Source organism: Mobula birostris, chromosome 8 (assembly GCF_030028105.1).
Source record: "Mobula birostris isolate sMobBir1 chromosome 8, sMobBir1.hap1, whole genome shotgun sequence".
Classification (NCBI taxonomy): Eukaryota; Metazoa; Chordata; class Chondrichthyes; order Myliobatiformes; family Myliobatidae; genus Mobula; species Mobula birostris.
The window spans coordinates 43,194,500-43,218,925 of record NC_092377.1 but is presented as its reverse complement, the minus strand read 5'-3'; the positions used below and the strand labels follow the sequence as shown (position 1 = coordinate 43,218,925).

The 24,426-nt window shown below is 37.2% G+C and overlaps 1 protein-coding gene across 1 annotated transcript in view; it reads right to left on the bottom strand.

Annotated features, from left to right (window-relative positions):
• Positions 1 to 24,166, bottom strand: part of eprs1 (glutamyl-prolyl-tRNA synthetase 1) — a 56,578-nt gene extending 32,412 nt beyond the window's left edge. Inside the window, exons 1-9 of the mRNA XM_072265080.1 lie at positions 24,017 to 24,166; positions 20,408 to 20,492; positions 18,084 to 18,183; positions 12,509 to 12,665; positions 11,876 to 12,015; positions 2,322 to 2,416; positions 1,890 to 2,016; positions 1,055 to 1,247; positions 112 to 283 (exon numbers count right to left, since the gene is read on the bottom strand). Of these exons, the coding sequence (XP_072121181.1) occupies positions 112 to 283; positions 1,055 to 1,247; positions 1,890 to 2,016; positions 2,322 to 2,416; positions 11,876 to 12,015; positions 12,509 to 12,665; positions 18,084 to 18,183; positions 20,408 to 20,492; positions 24,017 to 24,059 (1,112 nt within the window). The 5' untranslated portion in view covers positions 24,060 to 24,166. The remainder of the gene's footprint in view (positions 1 to 111; positions 284 to 1,054; positions 1,248 to 1,889; positions 2,017 to 2,321; positions 2,417 to 11,875; positions 12,016 to 12,508; positions 12,666 to 18,083; positions 18,184 to 20,407; positions 20,493 to 24,016) is intronic.
• Between the last annotated feature and the right edge of the window lie 260 nt (positions 24,167 to 24,426).

Below are 24,426 nucleotides of genomic sequence, written 5' to 3'. Positions count from 1 at the left end.
TTCCTATATGATTTTTTTATATAGATACAAGAATTAAGGTAAAATGAATAAATGAATTTCCACATTCTGGTGTTTTCTTTGCAAAACCTAAGTGTGGCTTATGTACTGCACCTGTACTTGAGTCCTGTTCGAGGATGTGGCGCATTTTTGCATCGGTAGATTGTGGGGTCCCTGAGGCAACCATTGTTGGAGGTCATGTCAATCTTGGCTCGTAAACAGCAGGTCTGTCCATATTCTGTTCCATTCTTCATCTCTTCCCATGTTTGAATATTCTGTTCCACAGCTGCACAAATTAAGTGGGAGGCAATGCAAGAATATAGATCTATTCAAGTTTAATTTTAATGAACCCCTCACCAAACAAATAATAGTGATTTTTCCCCCAATTATCACCATTGCCTAAAGATCCAGAGTTTTTTATTTTGTTTATGTCACATTAATGCAAGATAGTGCAATACAAAGCACAATAGCACATTTAGAATACCACATCTGCAGAGGACTGGTATTCTGTTCTGAAGTTACATCACCAAGCATCACTTAGCAAGCACTTCTACTCAGCAAATGCATTTTACTCTCCAAGATCTTGTGCTTCTGAAGTTATAATTAGGGCATACACCATAGCTTAGCCCACAGGATCTTTTTCAAAAGACTCATACAGATAGTCAGATCCCTGCAATATCTGCTTCCCTAGTTCTTATCTAATTGCCTATTACACACATGATTCAGCACCCACTATTTCATTAGATAGTTTGCTACAAATTCTAACTATGCACTGTTATGACATTTTTCTTCATGCCACTTTTTTTTGTCTCCATTCACTTTATGGTATGACTTATAAGGGCAATAGCCATTCATGGTTATCATCTTTATAAGTCATGAGGAAGTCGAGCGGATCAACACTACACATTTTTCACTGCAGTCAAATAAACTAGTAGGTCCCTTTGTCAAGGAGGGAGAATATATTTCAGCAAGAATCATTATTTTTGAAGCAAAGAACAAACAACCAATAAAGATTTGATGACCCCTGGTTTGATAGCATGCAAAATATAATACTTACAATTAGCTCTGTTTTTAGACTCAATTCTTTGCTCACGCTCTTGTTTCATTTGTTCTCCAGGAGTGTCATCTGCATAAGCTTTTCCATCTCTAAGCATCTTCTCTGCATACTGCATTATAATGTCAAAATGGTCTGAGGTGTAGGTAAATCGGTCAGGTTTTACCTGTAGCATTGAAACATCTTCCAAGATAACCTAATGAACAAATTAATATACCATCAAATTAACTAGTCAAAATGCAAGGTAACAATCCTCATTTAATCCACATTACAGGTTGCTAATAAAAACTCATAAATTACAATGTCCAAAAACATTCGTTGAAGTAACTTGCTCCTAGTTTCAGATTTACATGATGCAAACTCACGATGGAACAAAGCAACATTGAAGGCTTCTGCAATAAAACTGATAAATTGAAGTACTTTTGGAACTCAAAATCTGTTTTGTATTCAATACTACTGTGTTCAATGGAACACACATACCTGTGGGTTCTTACTCTTGTGAAATCAAGAAAATGAAGCTACTGTAGTGAAAGAATTTATAATTTCAATATGAAAAATGACTGATTTTCACAGTTTTTTTTTGCTGTTATCCAGTTTACTCAGATTTTAATTTGGTGTGGGAATAAATGTAGCTCAAATAATGACAACTGTTGTGTTGGTTAAAAATCTAAAATTTGGCAACAGTACAGCCCTTAAGTACTGAATTTTTTTGCTTTAGATAAAACAATGCACTGATTAAAAATATTTACTTCCATAATCAAATGACTATTTGAAGTCAGGTGAATGGTCACTGGCTCTCACATTGCCAATATTTATTTAATAAATGCACTTTAACAACCTTCTCGAAGTCTTCCTTCTCTTTTTCAGGATTGGTGTCATCAAATCTCATGATAAGCTTCCCTTTAAAGCTGACTTGATAATGCTGATTCAGGAGTGCAGCTTTCGCGTGACCAATATGTAAATAACTGCATTTGGCAAAGGAAATGAAAGTGAAACAATGAAAAAGTACATATCAGTAAAAGTAATGCTTACTTCAAACATCCTGTATTTTTTTTTTACAAATTCAAATTCAAAAACTTTTTGCAGAATTAGAAGATAGCAATTACTTGCATTTCTTTCACTCTCCTATCACTATTAAAATAAAAAATGACAACTACTAATATTTTCAGCATCAACTCCAATAACTAGAGTCCAATCCATCAATACGAACTGATATAAAGCTATTAATGTACCAATAACTTAAAGCAAGGATTGGTGATTCAGAACTCACCCACTGGCTTCAGGAGGAAACCTTACTACTACTTTCCCAATTTCAGCACCAGGCAGTTCGACAAATTTTCCACGATCCTGTTTCTTCTCATTGGTCTGCAAAAGTTTTGAAGCACAGTAGGATAAAACACAGGTGTTAGTTATATCGACTTCAACAGAGCATTTGCTAAAACCCTCATGATAGCTAAAGATGAAATTCATAGAACCTGGCTTTTAGGCCTTCACTGATTAACAACTGTTGACAAATCAAAAGAGAGAACAAATTCAGCATTTAATTCATGCCAAGCAGGAAAATGATGTTGTGGAGAAATCGGCTTTTCAATACTTAAAAGTTGCTGTTTAACTGTATTTGGGATTCCCAAAAACAAAAAAAAAACGAGACTCTGGAAATCCAAAGCAACACACACAAATTGCTGGAGGAACTCAGCAGGCCAGACTGCAACACGGAAAAGAGTAAACAGTCAACGAGGGGTCTCAGCCTGAAAAGTCAAGTATCTGGGATTGATCAGTTAGGAGAAGGGCAGCTTTGACTGGATGCAGTTAAAAAGCTGCATTGATACTCTGCTGGTGTCTGAGAATGAATTTTTGTTTGCAACTGATCATTTAAGTTGTGGATGCAGTGTAATTTGCATTATACTCAGTAGCTTAAGGATATTCAAGTGTAAGTCTTTGGGTTGCACTGTAGCAATAGGAGATTGAGTCAAGAACTGCTTTGCCTTTAGTCAGCTGAAAGATCGAGTTTGGTCACAGAACATCAGGTTGGCCACCAAATGCAAGGTATACAGAGCCGTTGTCACATCAATCTTGTTATACAGATGTGAGACATGGTGCCCATATCAGAGACACTTACGCCAGCTTGACCAACTGCAGCAGCGTCACCTACGTTCTCTGATGAAGATCACCTGGCGAGACAAGGTCTCCAATACCGAGGTCCTCTCTCGAGCCGGAATCCCAGCAGTTTCTTTTTTTTTTAAATTTTATTTTTATTTGGATAAGGAATTCACAAATATCATGTACTTTTTTCACACATATAACCTTTTCCATTTTTTATATGTATAAAACTACAATTATTTATACATTCTTAAGTACACATTGAGATGATATAAAAGGAAAATAAACATTTAAATAGATAATTATGTACTGTGGTAAATCTAACCTATTAGGCTAAGTAATGGAATTAGTTGTTAAGAAAAATGGTAATAATAGTTTCCATATAACCCTTCTGGACCATTTCCACTGGTCCAAAATGTTGTATATAAGCCTATGTATCAAGCACTGTAGGTGTTTATATCCTAATTTGTTCATGCTTGCTCCTGCCCGCAGACATAATTATCCAATCCCTATGTACTTATTTACTTAATTTTTTCATTTTTTTTAATCCCTTTCCCAAATCTTTCCCTTTACTTGTGTTAATTCTCTATTTTCCAAAAGAAAACAAAAAAAAACAAACATTTAGACTAAGGGTGCTTACGTTAGCAATATTACTGTGTTGATGAGAATAGCAGTATAAATCATTAGGAGAGTCATCTAAAGTCTGCTCGCATTGGGGTTATATATTCAATCCACTTATTCCAGATTTGATAAATTTTTTCTTTTTGAGTTCTCAGGGAGTAAGTCAACTTTTCCATTTTAAATATTTCCAAGATAATTTCGTACCAATCTTCTAATGTAGGTGGTATTGGATTAGCCATTTTCTAGTGATTGATTTCTTACTTGCCGCTAAGAGGGCCTGCATCAACTTTATATCTTCCTTCTGTTCAAGAAACAATACATGCCCCAAATAGAGCGTCTCAAAGTTCAGAGGTATCTGGGACCTAAGTACCTTAACTAATGTTCTATGAATACCTTCCCAAAATAGACTTACTTTAGGGCAATCCCAAAAAGTATGAAAATGATTTGCCTCCTTGGAGCCGCACCTTCTCCGACACATCACATTTGTATCTTTATATTTTTCCTGATATGGGGTCTTGAAGTATATTATAATGTTTTTCCAATGATGTTCTCTCCAAGTCAAAGAATTAGTCGAGGACCATTGAAAGCTGCAGATTTTCTCCCAAGCCTCCTCTGAAAGTACCAACCCCGCTTCTTTCTCCCATTTCTCTTTAATATACAGTGTATTTACATTTTTAGCATGGGAGAGTGCATTATATAATCGAGAAACTGATTTACTAGGTATTGAACTGCAAGCCGAATTCAGAATCTTGAAAAATTCTAATTCTACTGTTGATAGGTCTGTATATCTACAACTCTGGTTAACATAGTTTCGAACTTGAAGGTACCTAAAAAAGTCATTATGTTCTAGGCCATGTTTGTCCTGCAGGATTTGGAAACTTTGTAATATTCTTTTATCTATAAATGAGAGGTAGGTTGTAAGACCTTTCTTTATCCATAGCTCAAATCTTTTATCTCCTCTGTTGGGAAGGAATTCGGTATCATATGCACACCATCTAAAGAGTTTTAACATGTTATTAATTCCACATGAATTAACCACCTTCTGCCATACTTTTAATGTAAGATTTATCCAAGCGTTTTTAAATTTTTCCAACTGGGCCATCAATCCTTTGTCAGCTATTGAAGCCTGAAGAGGAAAACTGTCAACTAATCCAAATTCTATTTCCTTCCATCTAGCCTTATATTCCCTATTACACCAATATAACAGAGGGGTTATCTGTGAGGCATAAAAATAATTTCTCAGGCAAGGAAGAACCATACCTCCTCCTTCCTTCCCTAACTGTAAGGTGTTATATCGAATTCTAGGTTTCTTTCCTTGCCAAATGAAGCGGGAAATCCATTTGTCCCATTCCCTGAATTGATTATCATCCACCTCCACCAGTAAAGTACAGAAAAGATACAATAACCGAGGAAGAATATTCATTTTTATGGTATTTATCCTTGAATTTAAACTTAAAAAGGGGATAAGATTCCATCTATGCATATCTGCTTTTATCTCTGAGATTAATGGCCCATAATTTACCTGTGACAGTGTTGAAAGATCCTTCGGCAGGGTTATTCCTAAATATTTTAATGATTTAGCTTCCCACTTAAGATCATATGTATCCTGCAATTTTTTGGATGGTGTATAATTTAGGGACAAAACCTGCATTTTCTTTACATTTATTTTATAACCTGATATTTTCCCAAAGTCATCCAACAGTGTAAACAATCCTATAAATGATTTTTCTGGTTCACTCAGATAGACCAAAACATCATCTGCAAATAACGCCACTTTCTGTTCAATCCCTGCCACCTTGATACCTTTTACGATTTCGCCCTGTCTTATTAGTTGGGCAAGCGGTTCAATATATAGCGCAAAAAGGAGAGGAGAAATTGGGCATCCCTGTCTAGTGCCTCTCTCTAAGATGAAGGAGTCAGAGAGGTCCCCATTTATCTTAATTCGGGCTGTAGGGCTGTCATACAAGAGTCTGAATTACTTTAATAAACTTTTCTTGAAAGCCGAATCTTCCTAACACTCTGTATAGGAATGCCCACTAACCGAATCAAAAGCTTTCTCAGCGTCCAATCCTACTACCATTGTCTCTGTCTCGTTCTTATTAACCTGTTCTAATATGTGCAGAGTTCTCCTTATGTTGTCCTGTGTTCGTCTTTGTTGAATAAATCCAGTCTGGTCTAAATGGATTAGGCCAGGTAAAAGCTTTTCCAATCTGCGCGCTAATATAGATGTAAATAGTTTGTAATCTAAATTAAGAACGCTAATTGGCTGATAATTGCCACATTCTAGTTTATCTTTACCCTCTTTAGGAATAACTGAAATAATCGCTTCTCTCCAGAAAGGTGGAGTTTCTCCTCTCTGCAAGATCCAATTAAAGGTGTTAAGTAGTAATGGGGCTAACTGTGTCTTCAGGGACTTGTACCACTCTGAGGTAAACCCATCAGAACCCGGGGACTTTCCAGCCCTTAACCTTGAGATGGCCACGTTCAGTTCTTTGACAGTTACTGGTTCTAATAAACTTTCATTTTGTAAATCTGTAAATTTAGGTAGATCTAAAAAATTCAATACACTGTCTATATAGGACTCACTGGGGGCCCGGGGTTGGGAGTACAGCTCTCGGTAATATGTTTCAAAACTCTCTTGAATTTTCCCTATTGTACTCTCCACAAGCTTTGTCTTTGGATTCTTTATTTTATGAATTGTATTGTCTGCTTGTTGTTTTTGTAATTTATATGCTAATAATCTAGCTGATTTACCTCCTACTTCATAATTCTTTTGTCTCAGGTAAAGAAAATTTCTTTGAGTTTCCAATGTATAAATATCGTCAATTTCACTTTGCAATTTCCTAATTTCCTGTTTTCGATTTGAATTACTTTTGTTGCTATCTACAACTTGAAGTTGTTTTAATTTTCCTTGAAGGTCTGCTAATTTTTGTGCATTGATTTTTTTCATGTGAGTGGTAATGGAAATAATTTTCCCTCTCAGTACAGCTTTCAATGTATCCCATAAGATCACTGGTGATGTTTCTCCCGTGTCATTAAGGTCTAGATATTCTTTGATTTCTCCCCTTAATCTCTCCATTACTTTCGGGTTATTGAGTATATGTGAGTTTAGCCTCCATAGTGTTTTCCTCATTTTCCTTTCCAGGATTAGAGACATAGAGACTGGGCTATAATCCAACAGATCAATTGTTGCAATATTACAGTTTTTTATCCTGAGTCTATCTGTATTAAAGATAAAGAAATAGTCTATCCTTGAATAGGCTGAATGAGGGAAAGAGTAATATGTATAATCTTTACTAGTAGGGTGTAATTCCCTCCAGACATCTATAATTCCCAACTCCTCCATCAATGAATTCACTTTCCGAGTCAGAGGTTTATTCTGAGTAACTATTCTTGAAGAATCTAATATAGGATTTAATCTAATATTAAAATCCCCTCCACAAATTACTACCCCTTGAGAACTGACCATTAGGTCAAAAATGTGCCTATAAAATGACCATTCACAACCTGGAGGAGCATAAACATTCAGCAATGTTATTTCTGTACCTTCTATTCTTCCTGTGATTTTTATGAACTGTCCTTCTTTGTCTCTAGTCTCTGAAATATGTTCATAATTAAGAGTACTTGATATTAAAGTAGCTACCCCTCTTTTGTGACTCAATTTATATGATGAATAAAATACATGCTTAAAGCCCATTCTTTTTAATTTTCCATGTTCAGATTGGCTCATATGTGTTTCCTGGAGGAAAGCTATTTGTGCCCTCTCTTTTTTCAATTTAGACATAATCTTATTTCTTTTAATTGGATTCAAAACCCCATTAACATTATAGGAAATTATTTTTACCAATTCAGTTTGCATTTTTCTCTAGTAGAAAAAAAAACTCTCCTTTTCTAACCAAACAGTAAGCAATCCCTTCTCAACAGTAAACCAAGACATATAACCACACCCTAGACATTTTTGAACGTGCAACATTTGAAAATTTTTCCCAACTTCCCACAGTGAGGCCTGAGCACTGACCCGCCTCAGTTCAGAGGGATAACCTCTATCTTCACCCTGTGTTAGAGGGCCCTCAGCAGTTTGAATAATCATAGAGAATTTTCTCCTATTTATGTCTCGACCATATTGCTATCATTCAAGTTATTCCGTCTAGTTTATTTTCAGTTACCAGTCTTCATTTTACCTTTAAGTCCGATTTACTCTTTTCAGTCATTTCTCTTAATTAAACTGTGTTCTCTGTACATTTGCGTCAGAATATTTGCAGCTTTTCCTTGTAGTTTGACACTCTGGTTCGTGTGGAGCGTCCTCGCCCCACTAACTGCCACGACTTCTGTCGAATCCTCTCCAGTAGCGACTCCGGTTGGGTGATAACTTTAATAGGTAGTCCCCGGTCCGCCAGGTCCGACGTTGCCTCCTCCACCGTAGCGTAAGTTTTTGTCCCTTCGTCGTAAAAGACTCTCAGCCGAGCTGGATACAGGGTCTGGAATCTGATGTTGTTTTCCTTCAGGACTCTCCGTGTTTCCGTATATTCCTTCTGTCTGGCAAGAATCCCCGGTGCGTAGTCGTGGTCTAAACTGATTTTACAGTTATTCCACATGAAACCTTTCTTTTGCCATGCCCTTTTAAGCACCTCTTCCTTCGTTCTGTAACTGAGAAATCTGACCAGAATCGATCTGGGCTGGGTGCCTGCTGGAGGCTGTGGTGCCAACGCGCAGTGAGCTCTTTCTATCTGTAGGTCTTTTGCGGCCGGTATATCAAGGTTCTCCGGTATATCAAGCTTGTCCACGAAGGGAATCATTAATCCGGGTTTATCTTCAGTTCCTTCGGGAACTCCGTAAATCCTCACATTTTCCCTTCTCGAGCGGCCTTCTTGATCTATTAGTTTCCACTGGAGCTGGTCTTGCAGCTTCAGCATTTCTGCTATCACCTCCTCTGCGTTTTGTAGCTTCTCTTCAATTCCAACAATCCTCGCTTCGGCTTCATCTACCCGCGAGTTAGTTTTTACTATTTCTCCTTTAATATCTTCCAGCTGTTTGCTGTTATCTTGTCGGAACTTGCGAATCTCTCCGAGAATCAAGGACAGAGTCACCGATTCCCCCTCATATCTCCGTCCTGGCTTGCCATGGGGGAGCTAGGCCCGTCGTCTTGCTGCGTCTCTTTATGTTTATCAGCCTTCGGAGTGGACTTTTTAATCTTGCTCTTAGACATCATCCTTACCCCTTTTATTAATATAGTTATGCAATATTAAGTATTTGTCTAAATTCGATTATGGGGCAGTTTACCTTCTTTTTTGTCAAGAAACCTTTTCCTTACGCCGCCATTCCCTTGATGACCCGGAAGTGTCGAATCCCAGCAGTTTCAACCTTGGTGATGTCAGCCCAACTGCGCTGGGCAGGACATGTTGTCAGAATGCCTGACGGAAGACTGCCCAAGCGCATCTTGTACGGCCGACTGTCCAGTGGTACCAGAAAACGAGGAGGCCAGCAACCATGGTACAAGGATGTTCTGCACAAGAGCCTCAAGAAAGCTGACATTGCCCCGTCAACATGGGAGGATCCGGTTGAAGATCGCTCACAGTGGAGGGACGCCATCAGAAGAGGTGTGGACGCTGCTGAGAACAAGCTCAATGAGGCAACAGAGGAAAGGCACAGGAAGCGCCACAATGGAGCTTCTGCCCCTGCTGCCCCTCCAGGCCTCACCTGCAAAGTATGTGGCAAGCAGTGTCTGTCAAGGATCGGCCTGTACAGCCACTCTAGGACGCACATATCAAACCCCACTAACTGACTCGAAGGAACTATCATCATCCTATGGGATGGATAGCCAGAGAGAGAGGAGAGAGAGCAATAGCAGTTAGCGTAATGCTATTACAGCGCCAGCAATCAGGGTTCAATTCCCATCGCCGTCTATAAGGAGTTTGCACATTTTCCCCATGACCATGTGGGTTACCTCAGGGTGCTCCGGTTTCCTTTTACATTCTAAGGACATACGTACTGGTTATGGTTAATAAGTTGTCGATATACTATGCTGGTGCCAGAAGAATAGCAATATTTGCAGGCTGCCTCTCAGCACATTCACTGACTGTTACAGAGTGTCATTGACACAAATGCCGCATTCCACTGTATGTTTCAATGAGCATGTGACAAATAAATCTAATCTTAGATATAGGTGATATACAATATTCATAGATGGTTACTTATAATTTCCATAAGACCATAAGACAAAGGAGCAGAATTAGGCTGCCTGGCCCATCGACTCTGTTCCACCATTCATTCATGGCTGATCCTTTTTCCCCCTCCTCAGCCCCACTCCCCAGCTTTCTCCCTGTAACCTTTGATGCTGTGCCCAATCAAGAACCTATCAAGCTCTAGCTTAAACACACCCAAAGACTTGGCCTCCACAGCTGCTTGCGGTAATAGATTCCACAAATTCGCCACCCTCTGACTAAAGAAATTTCTCTGCATCTTTTTAACTGGACGCCCCTCTATCCTGAGGTTCTGACCTCTTGCTCTAGACTCTCCCACCATGGGAAACGTCCTTTCCACATCTACTCTGCGTAAGCCTTTCAACATTCAAAAGGTTTCAATGAGATCCTCCTTCATTTTTCTAAATTCCAGTGAGTACTTGCTGATTTAAGAGGGAACATTTATGTGATCTGCAATTCTATACAGCTTGTAATTAATACAATGACCTTAAGTAAAGCAATGTTTTGCCCTCAAAGTCTTTACCTTGAGCTGTCTACTCCACATATCCAAATCCAAAATCCTATTGCACTCAGCAGCAGACAAAGCAGTGTGACTTACAAGGCCCATATGCATGATCAAAACAGCTTTTCATCCAGAAGACTGAAGTTCAAAGAGATTCAAGTGATACCACTGCTAATGGGTAACTGACTGCAGCTTTCAAATTATTAAAGGGCAACCAATAATTATTTAATAAACACATTAATTCCATTGAATATTTCAAGAATGACTTTAGGAAGGAACTACACACAAAGAATGATAGCGATTTTAAACTTTCTTCTTAGTATGCAAACTGTTGTTTGGTTAGTTGTTAATTTAAAATCTCTCAATCTTTTTTTAAACACTACAGGACTATTAGTTCAGTGTACGCAATCTCTTCCTACACAAGTCCACCATGCCAAGAATTAATCTGGTGAAAGCAGTGAAGTCCTTTTATGAAATAAGATGTAATTAAAACTTAGCTTGAAAGTGTGGAATTCCTCGGACAGAAAAGCAGTAAATGATTTTGTTTTACAAGACAAACTGAGTTTAGAGATTGGCTGAGCAAGATGTCTAAAGGCTAATTCTTCAGTGGTTTAATTAATTCAAAATCACAGCAGCACCAAAAGGACAAGTACCAAATTAGCAAAATGACATCTGTGATTGGGTTCCCTTGCCCCTTCATATCTCAGTGGCACCTAACCAAGATAGAAACAGATGCCCATTGACATGCTCTTCAAGAGTCATTTATATGGAGATTTGGGACAACAATATTGATTATTGAATTGTCTATTGTACATTGCAAAGGGTTTCTCATTCCACATTTTGGATATTGAGAATTCATCACGATGTGTTGCTTGTACAAACATGTCATGTACAGGACAATGAACCATTATTATCATCGCCCAACCACTCCCCAACAGCAGCACTAAGTAATGCCAGAACACACCAAATACAAAATACATTGGATTTACCAAACAAGGCAATTCAAAATAAATTCAAATCTGCTAACATGCACATGGTAGCACCCCACTACATCAGTCACCATTCTGATTTGGAAATAAGTCAATGTTGCTTAATTTGTGTAGGGCCCACATTCTGGAACTTCCTACCCTAACACTACCACAGGATTATTTTTTGTCGAAGGACTGCAGTGGTTGGTTCACATCGAACCAAGGAATGCCACTGAATAACCATATATTGTTGCATTTATACAGCTAAATTAGGCAATGAGTAATCCTTAAGACAGAGCTGTATGATACTAGATGTAATGTGTATATCATAATTGTGACATCATAGTGACAGATTTACAAAATTTTAATGTCAACTCTTATACTATGATACTGAACAATTAATCTATGAGGTTTTAGAAAACTGCATATTTACCGCATTATTCTGTGGTGTTACTACAGACCATTTTTTATCCACAGACTGAAATGCTTTCTGAGAACCAAGGAAATTATACCACCGTTTAACATGAGCTGGTATCTTGTTCTGGCTTAGCAGTTTGTGATAAAGGTTACTGCCTGTTGATAAAAATATAGTCTTAATAATCCAATTATACAATTGACTATCATTTAAACAATTGCCATTGTGCAATTTATTCTCAATGATTCATTTACGTACTACTGTACAATTTACCAATGATAAAATATCTCTCAAACAGCTGAAAAAAATCATTCTTGCTAAATCAATATCCTTTGAGAAACAGTATTTATTAATATCTATATTCTAGAAACTCAATCACAGATGAAAAAATAGAAAATCAATATTTGATATTTAATATCATTGACCAAACCCCTTACCAGACTTATAAACAATTTTTTCCACTTGTTTCTAGATTTAAGAAACCACAGATCCAATTTGTTTACTGTCTCTTCCCATTACAGGCATATTCAATTCAAGTGGATATTTATAGGCACACAAATTTATATTCTCAATTTCAAAATTTATATTACAAGCATTCTTCAAAACAACACTTAAATATAAATGCTGAATTTATGTAATTCTCTTGCTAACCTTTCAAGGCTGCCCATACACACAGATCAGCTATGGTCAACTGATGTCCAACCAGGTAGGTCCTGAGAGAGAGTGCACTATCAAGATCTTGTATTGTAGCAGGAAACAAAGCAGAGCTCACAAGTCTTGTGCTGCTGAACTCCAACCAGTGATCAACCTGCAAACAAACAGATTATTGCTGGCATGAGTTTTAAAATTCACATTTATTATCAAAGAATATATAAACTATACACCTTGAAATTTGTCTGCTTAAAGGCAGCCACAAAGCAAGAAACTCGAAAAACCAATTTAAAAAAAAACAAAAAAAAACACTGTGCAAAGAAAGCAAGAGGGAAAAAAAAACATGTCATGCAAACAGTAGAAGCAAGCCAACAGCATTCCGAACCAGATTGAGTCCCAGATCCACTCCTGGAGCAGCCTGAGTAGGCCCAAAGCCAGGCCTTGGTCCCCAGTTTTCACACTGGTGGGGCAGAAGTGTACAGCAGCATAAGATCAATTTACAATGAAGTGTCTGGATATGATCAAATTTTCTTAATAAAAATAAGATTAAGAAGAGTCTTACTTGTCACAAATGCCTCTCCGAAATCGAAGAAATTTTCACAACAATTTAATCACAATGAATTGCTGGAATTTAGCTCAGTAAAATTATATTATCCTTCAACACATCCACAATGTTTTCACAAAATTTATCACGTGACATCAATGTGTGTAGGCCTATTTGCTTTAGCATTAAAAATTATAACACATGCAGTGCCCGTTTCCACAAATATATTGCCCTAATTTTACAAAGATAAAGAACACTTGCTAGTCACATCCCTCAACTTAATGGACCAAAGTCAATAATGAGGTCTGACATTTTGTGAGGACTTGGGCATCACAAGCAAGGCCAGCATTTATTGCCCCTCCCTCAAAGGCTTTGAGAAGGTGGGATAAGCTACCTTATCAAAGTGTTATTCTTCTGGTGAATGTTGAGAACTTCAGGATTTAGACCTAGTGATGATGATGACACCAATATACTTCCAAATCAGAAATCTGCAAAATTTCACTGAACTTGAGACAATTTTTAAGTATAAAATTTTCAGTGTGAAGCTGCCAAAATTTGAAAAAAACCTACTCTGAAACTCTACTAAATCCATTTTACAATGTTAAATTCCAAAGACTATATTATTTACTGTGCCATGGTCTGTTCTTATCAAATTACTGTATTGCTTTGCACTGTTGTAACTATATGTTATAATTACGTGGTTTTTGTTAGTTCTTAAGTCAGTTTGTCATGTGTTTTTCGTGATATCATTCTGGAAAAACATTGTATCATTTCTTAATGCATGCATTATTAAATGACAATAAAAGGGGACTGCGTGCCCTCACAATCATAATAATTATAGTTTGGACAGTCTCTTCAGACATCATTCTTATAAAACCATTCTTTTCCTAGGCAGCATATCACTCCTAAAATCAAATGCCCAGAATTGCCATCAGTTGTGTAATCAAACTAGGGCTGTGTATGAAGAGAATCACCAATAATGCTGACATTACCATCCCTAGTTTCCGCTCAAGGGCCTAGCATTGGCCCTATCATGTTCTCTTCTACCTGGTCATCCTCAGCAAAACAAAACAAAAAAAAGTCACATTCCATGTAAAAGTGAGAAGCCATACTGCCAAACAACCCTTGATTAACCCTAGCCTAATCACTGGACAATTTACAATGACCAATTAACCTACTAATCGGTATGTCTTCGGACTTCAGTAGGAAACTGGAGCACAGAGAAAACCCATGCATTCCCAGGGGAGGACATACAGAGATTCCTTACAGATAATGTCTCAATTGAATTCCGATGCCCTGAGCTGTAATAGCATCATTCTACTGTGGCTACCAAAGGTCTTGACACGAAATGTCAACTGCTCATTTACCTCCAATGATACTGCCTGACCTGCTGAATTCATCCAGCACTTCATGAATTTCTCCAGATTTCCAGCATCCACAGTCTTTCATACCTGCCTCACCACTCTCTCATCATTGTATGTTCTTTGAAAAAACTATCAGTACAGTACTCACTACTGGATAAGCAAACTTCATCCAACTGGGAAGAGTGAAGTCCAAGCCATGTGAAAACTTCAATTCCACCTCATTCTGTCAGACAAATCAGACAAACATGCAAACCTTATGCCTTCTGACCTCAGTTCTATCATGAGGGCAAGTAATTCCATCTCTGCAACATGGCCTGATTCCGCATAATACCATTTCATTTGTTGTGAAATACATATCCATGCCTTCCTAACTTCCTCTAGGTATGATCATTCCATTCCATTTATAGATAACTTCCTCCTATGTTCTACTCTGTAAGAATTTTGGATGATCCTGTGACCTAACTTGCACAATTCCATTAACTCACTATAATTTTGCACCGTCCACACAAAGTTCTGATATAGGTCTGGAAATTCTTATCCTCCACCATCTCATCCATGCCTCGGTAATGTTTTCAGCCTCAATCTGCCAAACAACAGTTTCTCACCTCTTCATCTAAATGTATCTGTTCCGGTACCACTGGCAGATTTTCCTTTAACCTTCAAGTTCCTAAGCCCTGGAATTCCCTCTGAAAAACCTTCAGGTTCCTAAGCATCTGGAATTCCAGGGCTTAGGAACTTGAAGGTTAAAGAAAAATCTGCCAGTGGTACTGCAACGGGTACATTATAAAACTCTAAAAGGCTGGAAGCCTCTCACAAACCAAATGTTAGTCATTTATCTTAATTAATCCACAAAATTTTTCACAACATTTCCAAGCGTCATATAAAATCCCTGACGTCACAATATAGCTGTAGTGCAATTCTATCTCCTTGCATTATAATCATCTGGATAAAAAGCCAGCATTCCATTAGATTGATCCTTTTCTTCCACCTATGCATACCATTTTATTTACTTAGGAAGATGATCCTCAAATCTTTGGAAATTTAGTCATTTGCGACGTTCACTATATGCATTCCATTTCATGACTTCTTGGTTCAAATGGGAAAAATTCACATTGAAATCCATTAGACATAATTAGATGCATCTCTTCAACTATTAATAACATCATGCTTCAAATAACATTGCATATAGATCCTATCTATTGTGTTGCCACTGACAAAAATGGTTGCCTGGCTTTCTATGCCATCCATTAAGCAATTTATAAATAGTGAACAGCTGTAGCCCATACATAGACCTTTACAGCATACTACTACTCACGTCCAATACGAATATCTGACTCACTGTGTCTGTGGCTTGACAAACAGTTTTTCAGTTAATAATTTGCCTTGAGTTCCATTGCACTCAACTTCAGCAAAATTAAGAACATTATCAGCTGCTTCTGACACTCACCTACGAGCACTTCAATCATTTTTTCATTAAAATAAATACTTTATTAATCAATCACATTTAGCAAACGTGGCATCCTTATGATCAACTGGAAATTTAAGGAAGAAGAACTATTTACTGATGTTAGTTTAATTTGTCTACTAATTCCTTGACTGCCATTTGTCACATTTCTTACAAACAGAATTTTTTTTTAGAGAGAACTTCAACAGGTTTTAACTTAGGGCATCAAAGTTCATACTAAATTCCTTTAAAACCATGGTTGATAAAAACATCTGGTTTTGTATTTTAATAGATTAGTTAATTTTGAAAATTCATGTTCCTTCAATTCATTGCTGGTTTTTTGGAGGTCTGGGGTGCCTTTCTCTATTGTAAATCATTCAAGTTGTTTGCTATTTTCCTTAAATTTATCATGTTAGTGACACCTGCTTTTTGAAGCAAGTCTCATTGCTCCCAACCAGAATTTTTCCCTAATAAAAGCTATAAAATGTTGTGTTGACTTTCGTATCACTTGAAAGTTCCTTTATTCACTTTTTAAACTCCAGATGATCATCCTTAGCTGTTCTGATTCCTTCTAAATTCATGCTAATGTTTGAATTTATACATGGTCGCTCTCGACCATTGTTTTGGGGCATTTAGAACGCGGGTCCTTTGGACAGCAAGTCAAGCAGCATCAGTGGAGAGGGGAAAAACAATTAAGCGTTTCAGACCAATAACCTTTCACTAGAAAGGACACCCAACCAAAATATTAAATCCATTCCACCCTCAAGTAATATCAAATGACTTGCTGAATCCCTCTAGCACTTTCAATTTCAATTTCCAAAATCCGTGGTATTTTGCTTTCACATTCACTTTCCCCTAACAATTTAAGATTCCCAAAGAAAGCAGAAAATTAATAGTCTTAAACTGGCATCATGCAATACATACTTTGCACACTTAACTTTCTAACTTAACATTCCATCTCTACTGCAAGTTTAATACAATGCTAAGTAGCATAGGAAAATTATTTCCATCTGTCCCAACTGGCATAGGTTGTAGTAAACCAGATAAGTGGACGTGGCAGTGAGGCCTTGCTTTCACAGTACATTCATATGCTTTCCAGATTCACAGGCAACCGTAAATAAAATAGTCTTTTTCTGGGATTAATTACCAATTTATATGGGTGGGTCAATACCTTTAATGAAATAAACATCAGAGCAAAGAATGCCTGAATACAATAGAAACCTGAAGAACCTGTTCTGTATTTCACCAGGTCAATCAAAACTTAAGTTTAAAGAATATTTTTAAAAAGTGCAATGCTCGTAACTTTTCAAGACACAATGGCCAAAAAAAATTAAATGGAGAATACATATCCAGTCATCTTTTTCTTAAATTAATGACACGAGGTACTGCAGATGCTGGAGATTTAGAGCAATACACACAATGTGCTGGAGGAGCTCAGCGGACCAGGCAGCATCTATGCAAAAGAGTAAACAGTCGACGTTTCGGGCCAAGACCCTTGTTCAGGACTGGAAAGAAAGAAATCACCTTGTACTTCTTCCTCCCCTCCCCACCACTTCTTACTCTGACTTCTCCTCTTTTATGGAAAGATCGGAAGAAGTGGGTATAATAACGAAGTTTAAAAGATGCTTGGATTGGTATATGGATAGGAAAGTTTAAAAGGATAAGGGCAAACAAAGACAAATAGGATAGCTCAGTTAGGCCATGTGGTCAACATGGATGAGTTGGGCTATGTTTTCAGTTCCATGACTTCATGATACAAGCTTCTTAGCTGAGGGACCACGTAACTTAACGAGTGGAACACTAGCCAATAATAAACAGCAATATTGAAAGAGTGGAAGATCACAGAAAATTTCTAAAATTTATTAACTAAAATATTTAAAGGAAATGTGAAAAAACAACAAAAGTGAAATGTTTCCTTGCACTTCAAATGGGTAAATTATAAGATTCATACTGCTTATGTGTTCATGTGAAAACACTGCCAACAATTATCCAAAGACATTACTTGCTATACTTTAAGAGAATGTCATTCCCAATCTAAATATTATTAATAAATTCACAAATGATTGAGAAAATGTTTTTTATGTGTGCAGTTCACACTCAAAAGTCCTGACCGTTGACAAAGTGACCAGGGTGCTTTAATGCTGCTCTGATTGCATAGAGATGCCATCCATCCAAGGTGTCCAATTAATCATTGTGTTACCAACCTAAAAGTCAACTTTTTACCTCAGCATGTTCCAGCAGATTGAAACCATAGAGCTTGCTGTTGGTAGCAACTCGAGCCAGATAGCGAACAATGGAAATCACATCATTAAAAGTGACATTTCTGTAATATTAAAAATAGAATACATAACAGTGGCATTACTAATTAATATTACTCACCAACTGCTCTCAATAAATAATATTATATATTTTGTCTTTAAAAGCAATTTCTTGAAAATATAAGTGACCTCTGATTTGGGATCAATTGAGTATAACAGATTTCAAATGTTGGGACTGCATGAAAGGGTGATACTGCAGAATGCTATATACTACGAATGGCACAAGTAGTATTTGTTGAGTCAAACAGAACATAGAACATCACAAGAACAGGTCCTTCAGCCCACTAGTTATGCTGAACTAATTAAATGCCCTATCAAAATAAGCCCAGCTACCTACACAACGTCCACATCCTTCCATTCTCTGCATATCCTTGTGTTTGTTTATCCAAGAGCCTCTAAAATACTTCTATCGTATTTGTCTTTACTGCCACCCCTTGCAGCACATCCCCTATTCCCTGTGTAAAAAAAATCTTGCCCTATATATCTTTCAACTTATCCCCCCTTACTTTAAATGCATGTCCTCTACAATTAGACTTTGACCCTAGGATAAACATACTGGCTCTCTACTCCACCTATGCCTCTCAGAATCTAATAAACCTCTACCAGGTCTTCTCTTTGTCCAACCTCTCCGTACAGCACATGCCCTCTAATCCAGGGAGCATTCTGCTAAGACGTTTCTGCACCCTCTCCAAAGCCTCCATATCCTTACTATAACAGGACAACCAGAAATTAATGTAACACACCGGACGCTGCCTTAGAAGGGTTTAATAAAGCTGCAATATAATTTCCCGACTCTTGAAATTAATAACTCAACTACTTAAAACAAGCATGCCGTAAGCCTTCTTTCAGAACCTCAAGATCCCTTTGCACATCAACACTTGAGGATTTTGCGATTAACAGTGTATTGTCTCTTTACAAAGAATTTCCTAAAATGCCACACTTCATATCTGCCATTTCCCTGCCCGTATCTGTGAGTAATCTATATCCTGCTGTATCCTTTGACTATCTTCTACACTATCCACACCACCATCTCCAAACTTACTAACCCATCCAACTGCATAATCAGAGGTCATTTACAGAAATCAAAAAACACAAATCCAAAATTTTAAATCTCTAATAGGAAGTTACAAACAAAAATGCTGAAGTTTGTCTTTTGCAACTTGGCTTGTCACACTTGAGAATCATATCCCATTAGTTTACATGTACCTCAAACTGTACAGTATGCACCAACAAATGTTGATACTCGGATTGAGTTACCAACCAGATACATTTCCAATACTTAATGCCCTCAAAATGCAAAATTCAAACAGGACAAAAACCAAGAAATACAGTAAATTAAGAACAAAAGAATCCAGTTTATTTTGAAGAGAGCCATTCACTATCTTGTTTTTGAAAATAAAACTTCCTTTCAGTCCTCAGTGCCTATGCTCTAACTTTATGTACACAAACAAGAGATTATAATGAAATTATACAAACCAAACGGCGTTTGCTGAAGTACATAAAGGATCTTATCAATGCCTAACGATTCACTGCTTTATAGAAGCAATAGTGGAAGGAATGCAAGAAGCAGACAAAGTTTGGATGGGGGAAAGAACAGTCAAGGATATAAATTTGAAAAGAAATTTTTGAAGGAGTTTAAGTACAGAATCAATGTGTTTGGCACAGTTTAAAAGTAGTAGTTATGAGGAAAAGGAAGAGATGTATGCTGATTGAGATTACTATGAAAGCAGTCTATAATGCTCACCTGCCCTATCTGAAAAGGTGTGTCAATAAATAGAATAGAAAATGTTGTCATTTAACCATCAATAGCTCATTTGTACATACCACAACCCTACTACTACAACGTGATTCAGCCACCATGTTCCTATTCCACAGAAATGCTAATAATTCAATTACAAGACAGCCAAAATGTTGTTTGCTCAGAGAATATTTAAACAGATTTTCATGCTTAAGTCAATACATGAGTATAATCCTGAGTGACGACTTATTTAACATTTAAAAGCCATTAAGGGTAAGCCATTGTTACATTCCTCCTAGCATTATTTTTAATTTCCAAGTAGCAAAGCTAAAGAATACATTTCCTTCATCTTTCTCTACTCATTAATATATTATTAATTCAGTAAGAGGAAGAAATAATCTATAATATATAGGATAATTTATTATTTAAAAAACCTTCAAAGTTGAAAAAGGGTGCAACAATTCCAAGTATCCACTTATAACAATACTTACTCAGAAACTCGCAGAATGTTCTCGTTACCCTCTTCAACCAAAACGTTGACATAATCTTTGATGTGCTCAACAGTTAGCAATACACCTGCAAAAGGGAACAATTTCATTCTCCAGATTTCTACAGTTTGAATCACAAATCCAATTTAAGTGAACAATGATTTTATAATATGTGAAATGGTCTCAGTCAATGTTTAGAATAACATCCCAGACAATACTATTTACAAAACGCACTTAATCTTTGCAGTGCATAGCTACCAGCAGTATGAAATGTCATTAAGAAAATTACAAAAACTCTAACATTAATAGTCCAGTCCTCAAAATCAACCCTCCTAGTAAATGTCAGCAATCATGATTTGAATGCTAAAGTTAAAGTTGCATCAAACATTTGCAATTACTAATTCTCATATCCCTTTATTTCTGAAGATACTTTTGGCACCATTTAGTTAGTTCTTTCCCTAAAACCTACTGCAATAAATTGTCAACTCCACCAAAAATTTAATTTGTTTCCTTTTAAATCTACATGAGTGCTTTTTGCTGTACATAAATCTTGCAGAGTTCAGTGTTGCTAAAGCGGTTTGGTTGAGCAAAGGCTTCAACAACAGTTTTGAAAGCAAATCTGCATTGACCTTGCAAAGTACTAATCAATTCTCACTTAAAACATGTTGATTCTGTTGCTAATGAAAGAAGTGCTACATTATTCAATTTTAATACTCAGCAAAAAGTGATGAGGAAAACTGATTTTCTGTTCTATACTATGGTTAAGAATGCCAAGAAAAATGGGGTCTGAAAGATTAACTTATGTAAGTTGTCCATCAAACAAAATACATAAAACATTAAATAGAAGTTTATTTTCATTTCCAATTTCATTTTTTGAAAACCACATAATCAATAATTACTTCAGTAACCACCAGAGTTCTCATGGCTTGAATAACTGCTGCATTGCAGATTGGAAGACTGGATGCAAGGTGAAAAGCCATCCAAAGTAAAACAAGAGCAACTGACATTTTCACCCAATCGTCAATGCTAAACAGCACCACCAGGTGTGTTGAATGGAGAATGCATTTTTCTTGCACTTACCTTGCACCAACTTTTTATTGGATAGGGCAAAACATCAGAAGCACCCCACCTTGCCATCTTATCTGCACTGCAGCAATTCCAGTCATCAGAACAGTAAGACTTGCTGCTCCCACAATCAATGCTCTTATCATTTTAAGATCAATTGCAACTGCAAAACAGGTTGGAAAACATTTCCTTCACCTTATCTAACCAATCTAACCAAATTATAGTTTTATGCGAAAGACAGCGGTGGGCATCCTGCTTTGGTATCCACCAGATGGAGAAGCTTTTGGCCAATACAGTTTTGCTTATTTTCCTTCCATTAATGGAAATGCTATAATGCAGAGGGGATGGATATCACTCACCAAACTTAAAAACAATCGAACTATTAATCTTAAATTATAAAATTGCTCACCCAAACAAACCCAATTAGTGCATGCATGCTGTTGTAAATTACAGTGATTATGTAGTACAAGGTAAATGCCACATAAAATAGTTGGAGCAGCATAATAGTGCAGCTGTTGGTGTTACTGCTGTATGGCTCCAATGGCGTAGGTTCAATCTTCATCCTGGATGCTGCAAATGCGAGTTTGTACATTCTCCCTATGATGAAATGGGTTTCCCCCTCAAATCCCAAAGACATATTGGTAGGTAATTTAGCCACCATGTATTGACCCTAGCAGGCAGGAGAATTAGGAGGGGTGGGAGTTATTGACCATGTGAGGGATGCAGTTACAGGGAAATAAACCTCAAGGATTATTCTGAGGAAACTATTTTAGAAATATTCCACTACCCTGCTTTGCCACACATAAAATGATATAATGGTCAGAGCAACAAAGAGCAAGGCGCACAATTTTTTTTTACTAAAATTAGTATCAACTAAACTCTAAATAACAAGATAAATCAGATATGGACACTACCAGTTAATAGGGTCAACATTTAAAATAAGTGAATACTGTAGATCACTTGAAATCTGAGATCTCAATTTCACAGAAGGTTTAAAGATCTAACTATTGACATCATTAGCCCTCCTTAAATAATTACCACATATTTAACACTTCTCTTCTTTGGTGTATTAAACACAATGATAGCCCGAGGTATCAGAAGTCAGTTTGAATCTCACTGGTCAATTTATTTGGCTTATCATGGAGTTGCTTCAAAAATAGAGCTTAAAAATTTCGTATTTCCCAAATTATAAAATCACAAGGAATATGTGCCAGTATTCTTTCAAGATTCAAGTTTACCAGGCGCACATCAAAGCACACAATGAAGTGCGTCCTTTACATTAACAACTGACACACCCAAAGGAGTGTTGGGGTCAACCTGCAAATGTTGCCACTCATTTAATATATCAATATTTGATATTGTTACATATATTTATATTCTATTGTATAGCAAAGACTAATCAGATCGTCCAAATGTGTGCTTCAACTGAAATGTGATAAATCAGGCAAAAGTAGCCAATTTCAAGAGGATGGTAGTGATTGTGCTACAAAATGCAAATAAGTAAAACCTATCAGCATTCTAATTCATGATTGCATGGTAGTAATGAAAAATACATTAAGCAGACATCTTGTTTGGTTAATTTCTTGACTCTCATAATATAAGATATCCCATAGCCCTAACAAAATAGAATCTACTTAGATACAAAAAAGTGAAGGTTCAGAGAGCCTCTACAAAGAGTATTTATTTGAACAGATTCAGGTTTAATGAAGTGTTTTCAAGTTTATGCTTTGGGGTATAGTTATTATTTAAGATGCTGGGTTGCAACATCAACTGCAGGCAAATCAGAAGCATCTGATCAGGCAGCAGATCCATCTGTCAACGTATGCAAGAAAACCCTTGTCACTATCCTTCAGGAGTGCAGACTTATTTGTCCGAAGTGTTCCTGTATCCTTTCTTCCCCTCCCTCTGCAGATGAAAACCACCTAACTTATTTTTCTCAATATACCACTATTATCTTGAAATGAAAAATATTAAATGGGTATGAACATGTCAGCATCATAATAGTGTTTCAGAATAGAGTTTATAAATATAAAAAGCTTCTGTGCCATAAGTGTATTTTAAATCACCAGAACCACACCCATTTATTGTCCAATTAAAATTGGTCGGCCGATCATGTCCCTGGTCCTTCAATTTCTCTCAACGTTATTCACTCTCCAACTTAAATTTTATACCTACTGCAAACAATCTAAAGGGACATAGGAAATTAAAGCCTTAAAGGAATTAGAATAGCTTTAAAATCATAACAAATACAACATTTTAGGGAAAAATATTGATGTATCCTTTTTTTTTAAACTTTTAGTCTTTTAGGCAATTGTTAGAAAATAAGTATTATCGGCGAATAAACAGTTGGGTGATTCAGCCCCGTGCTTTCCCATCTTCCACACTCAGAAGTGCAGAGCCCGCTTGTCCTGTCAAGTCTGCATGTCTGGGGATCCCAGGCTGGAGGAACGCACATGATGCAACACCGTGTGCTGTGCAGCAGCAAGCAGGGCAGGTAACTCGGGTTCTCGCTCTCAGCCCGCCCGCTGTCCGGCACTTTACACTCACCTAACGGAGGGCTGGAGACGTTCACGGATAGACTCAAAGCCATCTGCTGTGCCGTTGATCACCTCAGCCTCAGTGACAGCCGTCACCGCTCGCCAACTGCTTCACTCTTAAGTCGCTGCCGCGATCGCGATGAAGCGAAACTGACTGGTTCCGGGCGCTACAGGGTCATTCTTCCCCCATGACTCCTGCTTCCGGCAACCTTTCACTCAGACACTGCCCAGTCATCGCTGGGGGTTTTAAATTACCTTTGTCTGCAACATTTCATCTAATCTGAAACCACGAAATTAAAAAGCACATGGATTTACAGTGAGGACCTGCTTACAACGAACTGGTTTTTTTGTATTTTTGATGAAAATTGACATAAAAATGTTTACTGTATTTTGCAGTGTGCCACGTATTAGACAATTACT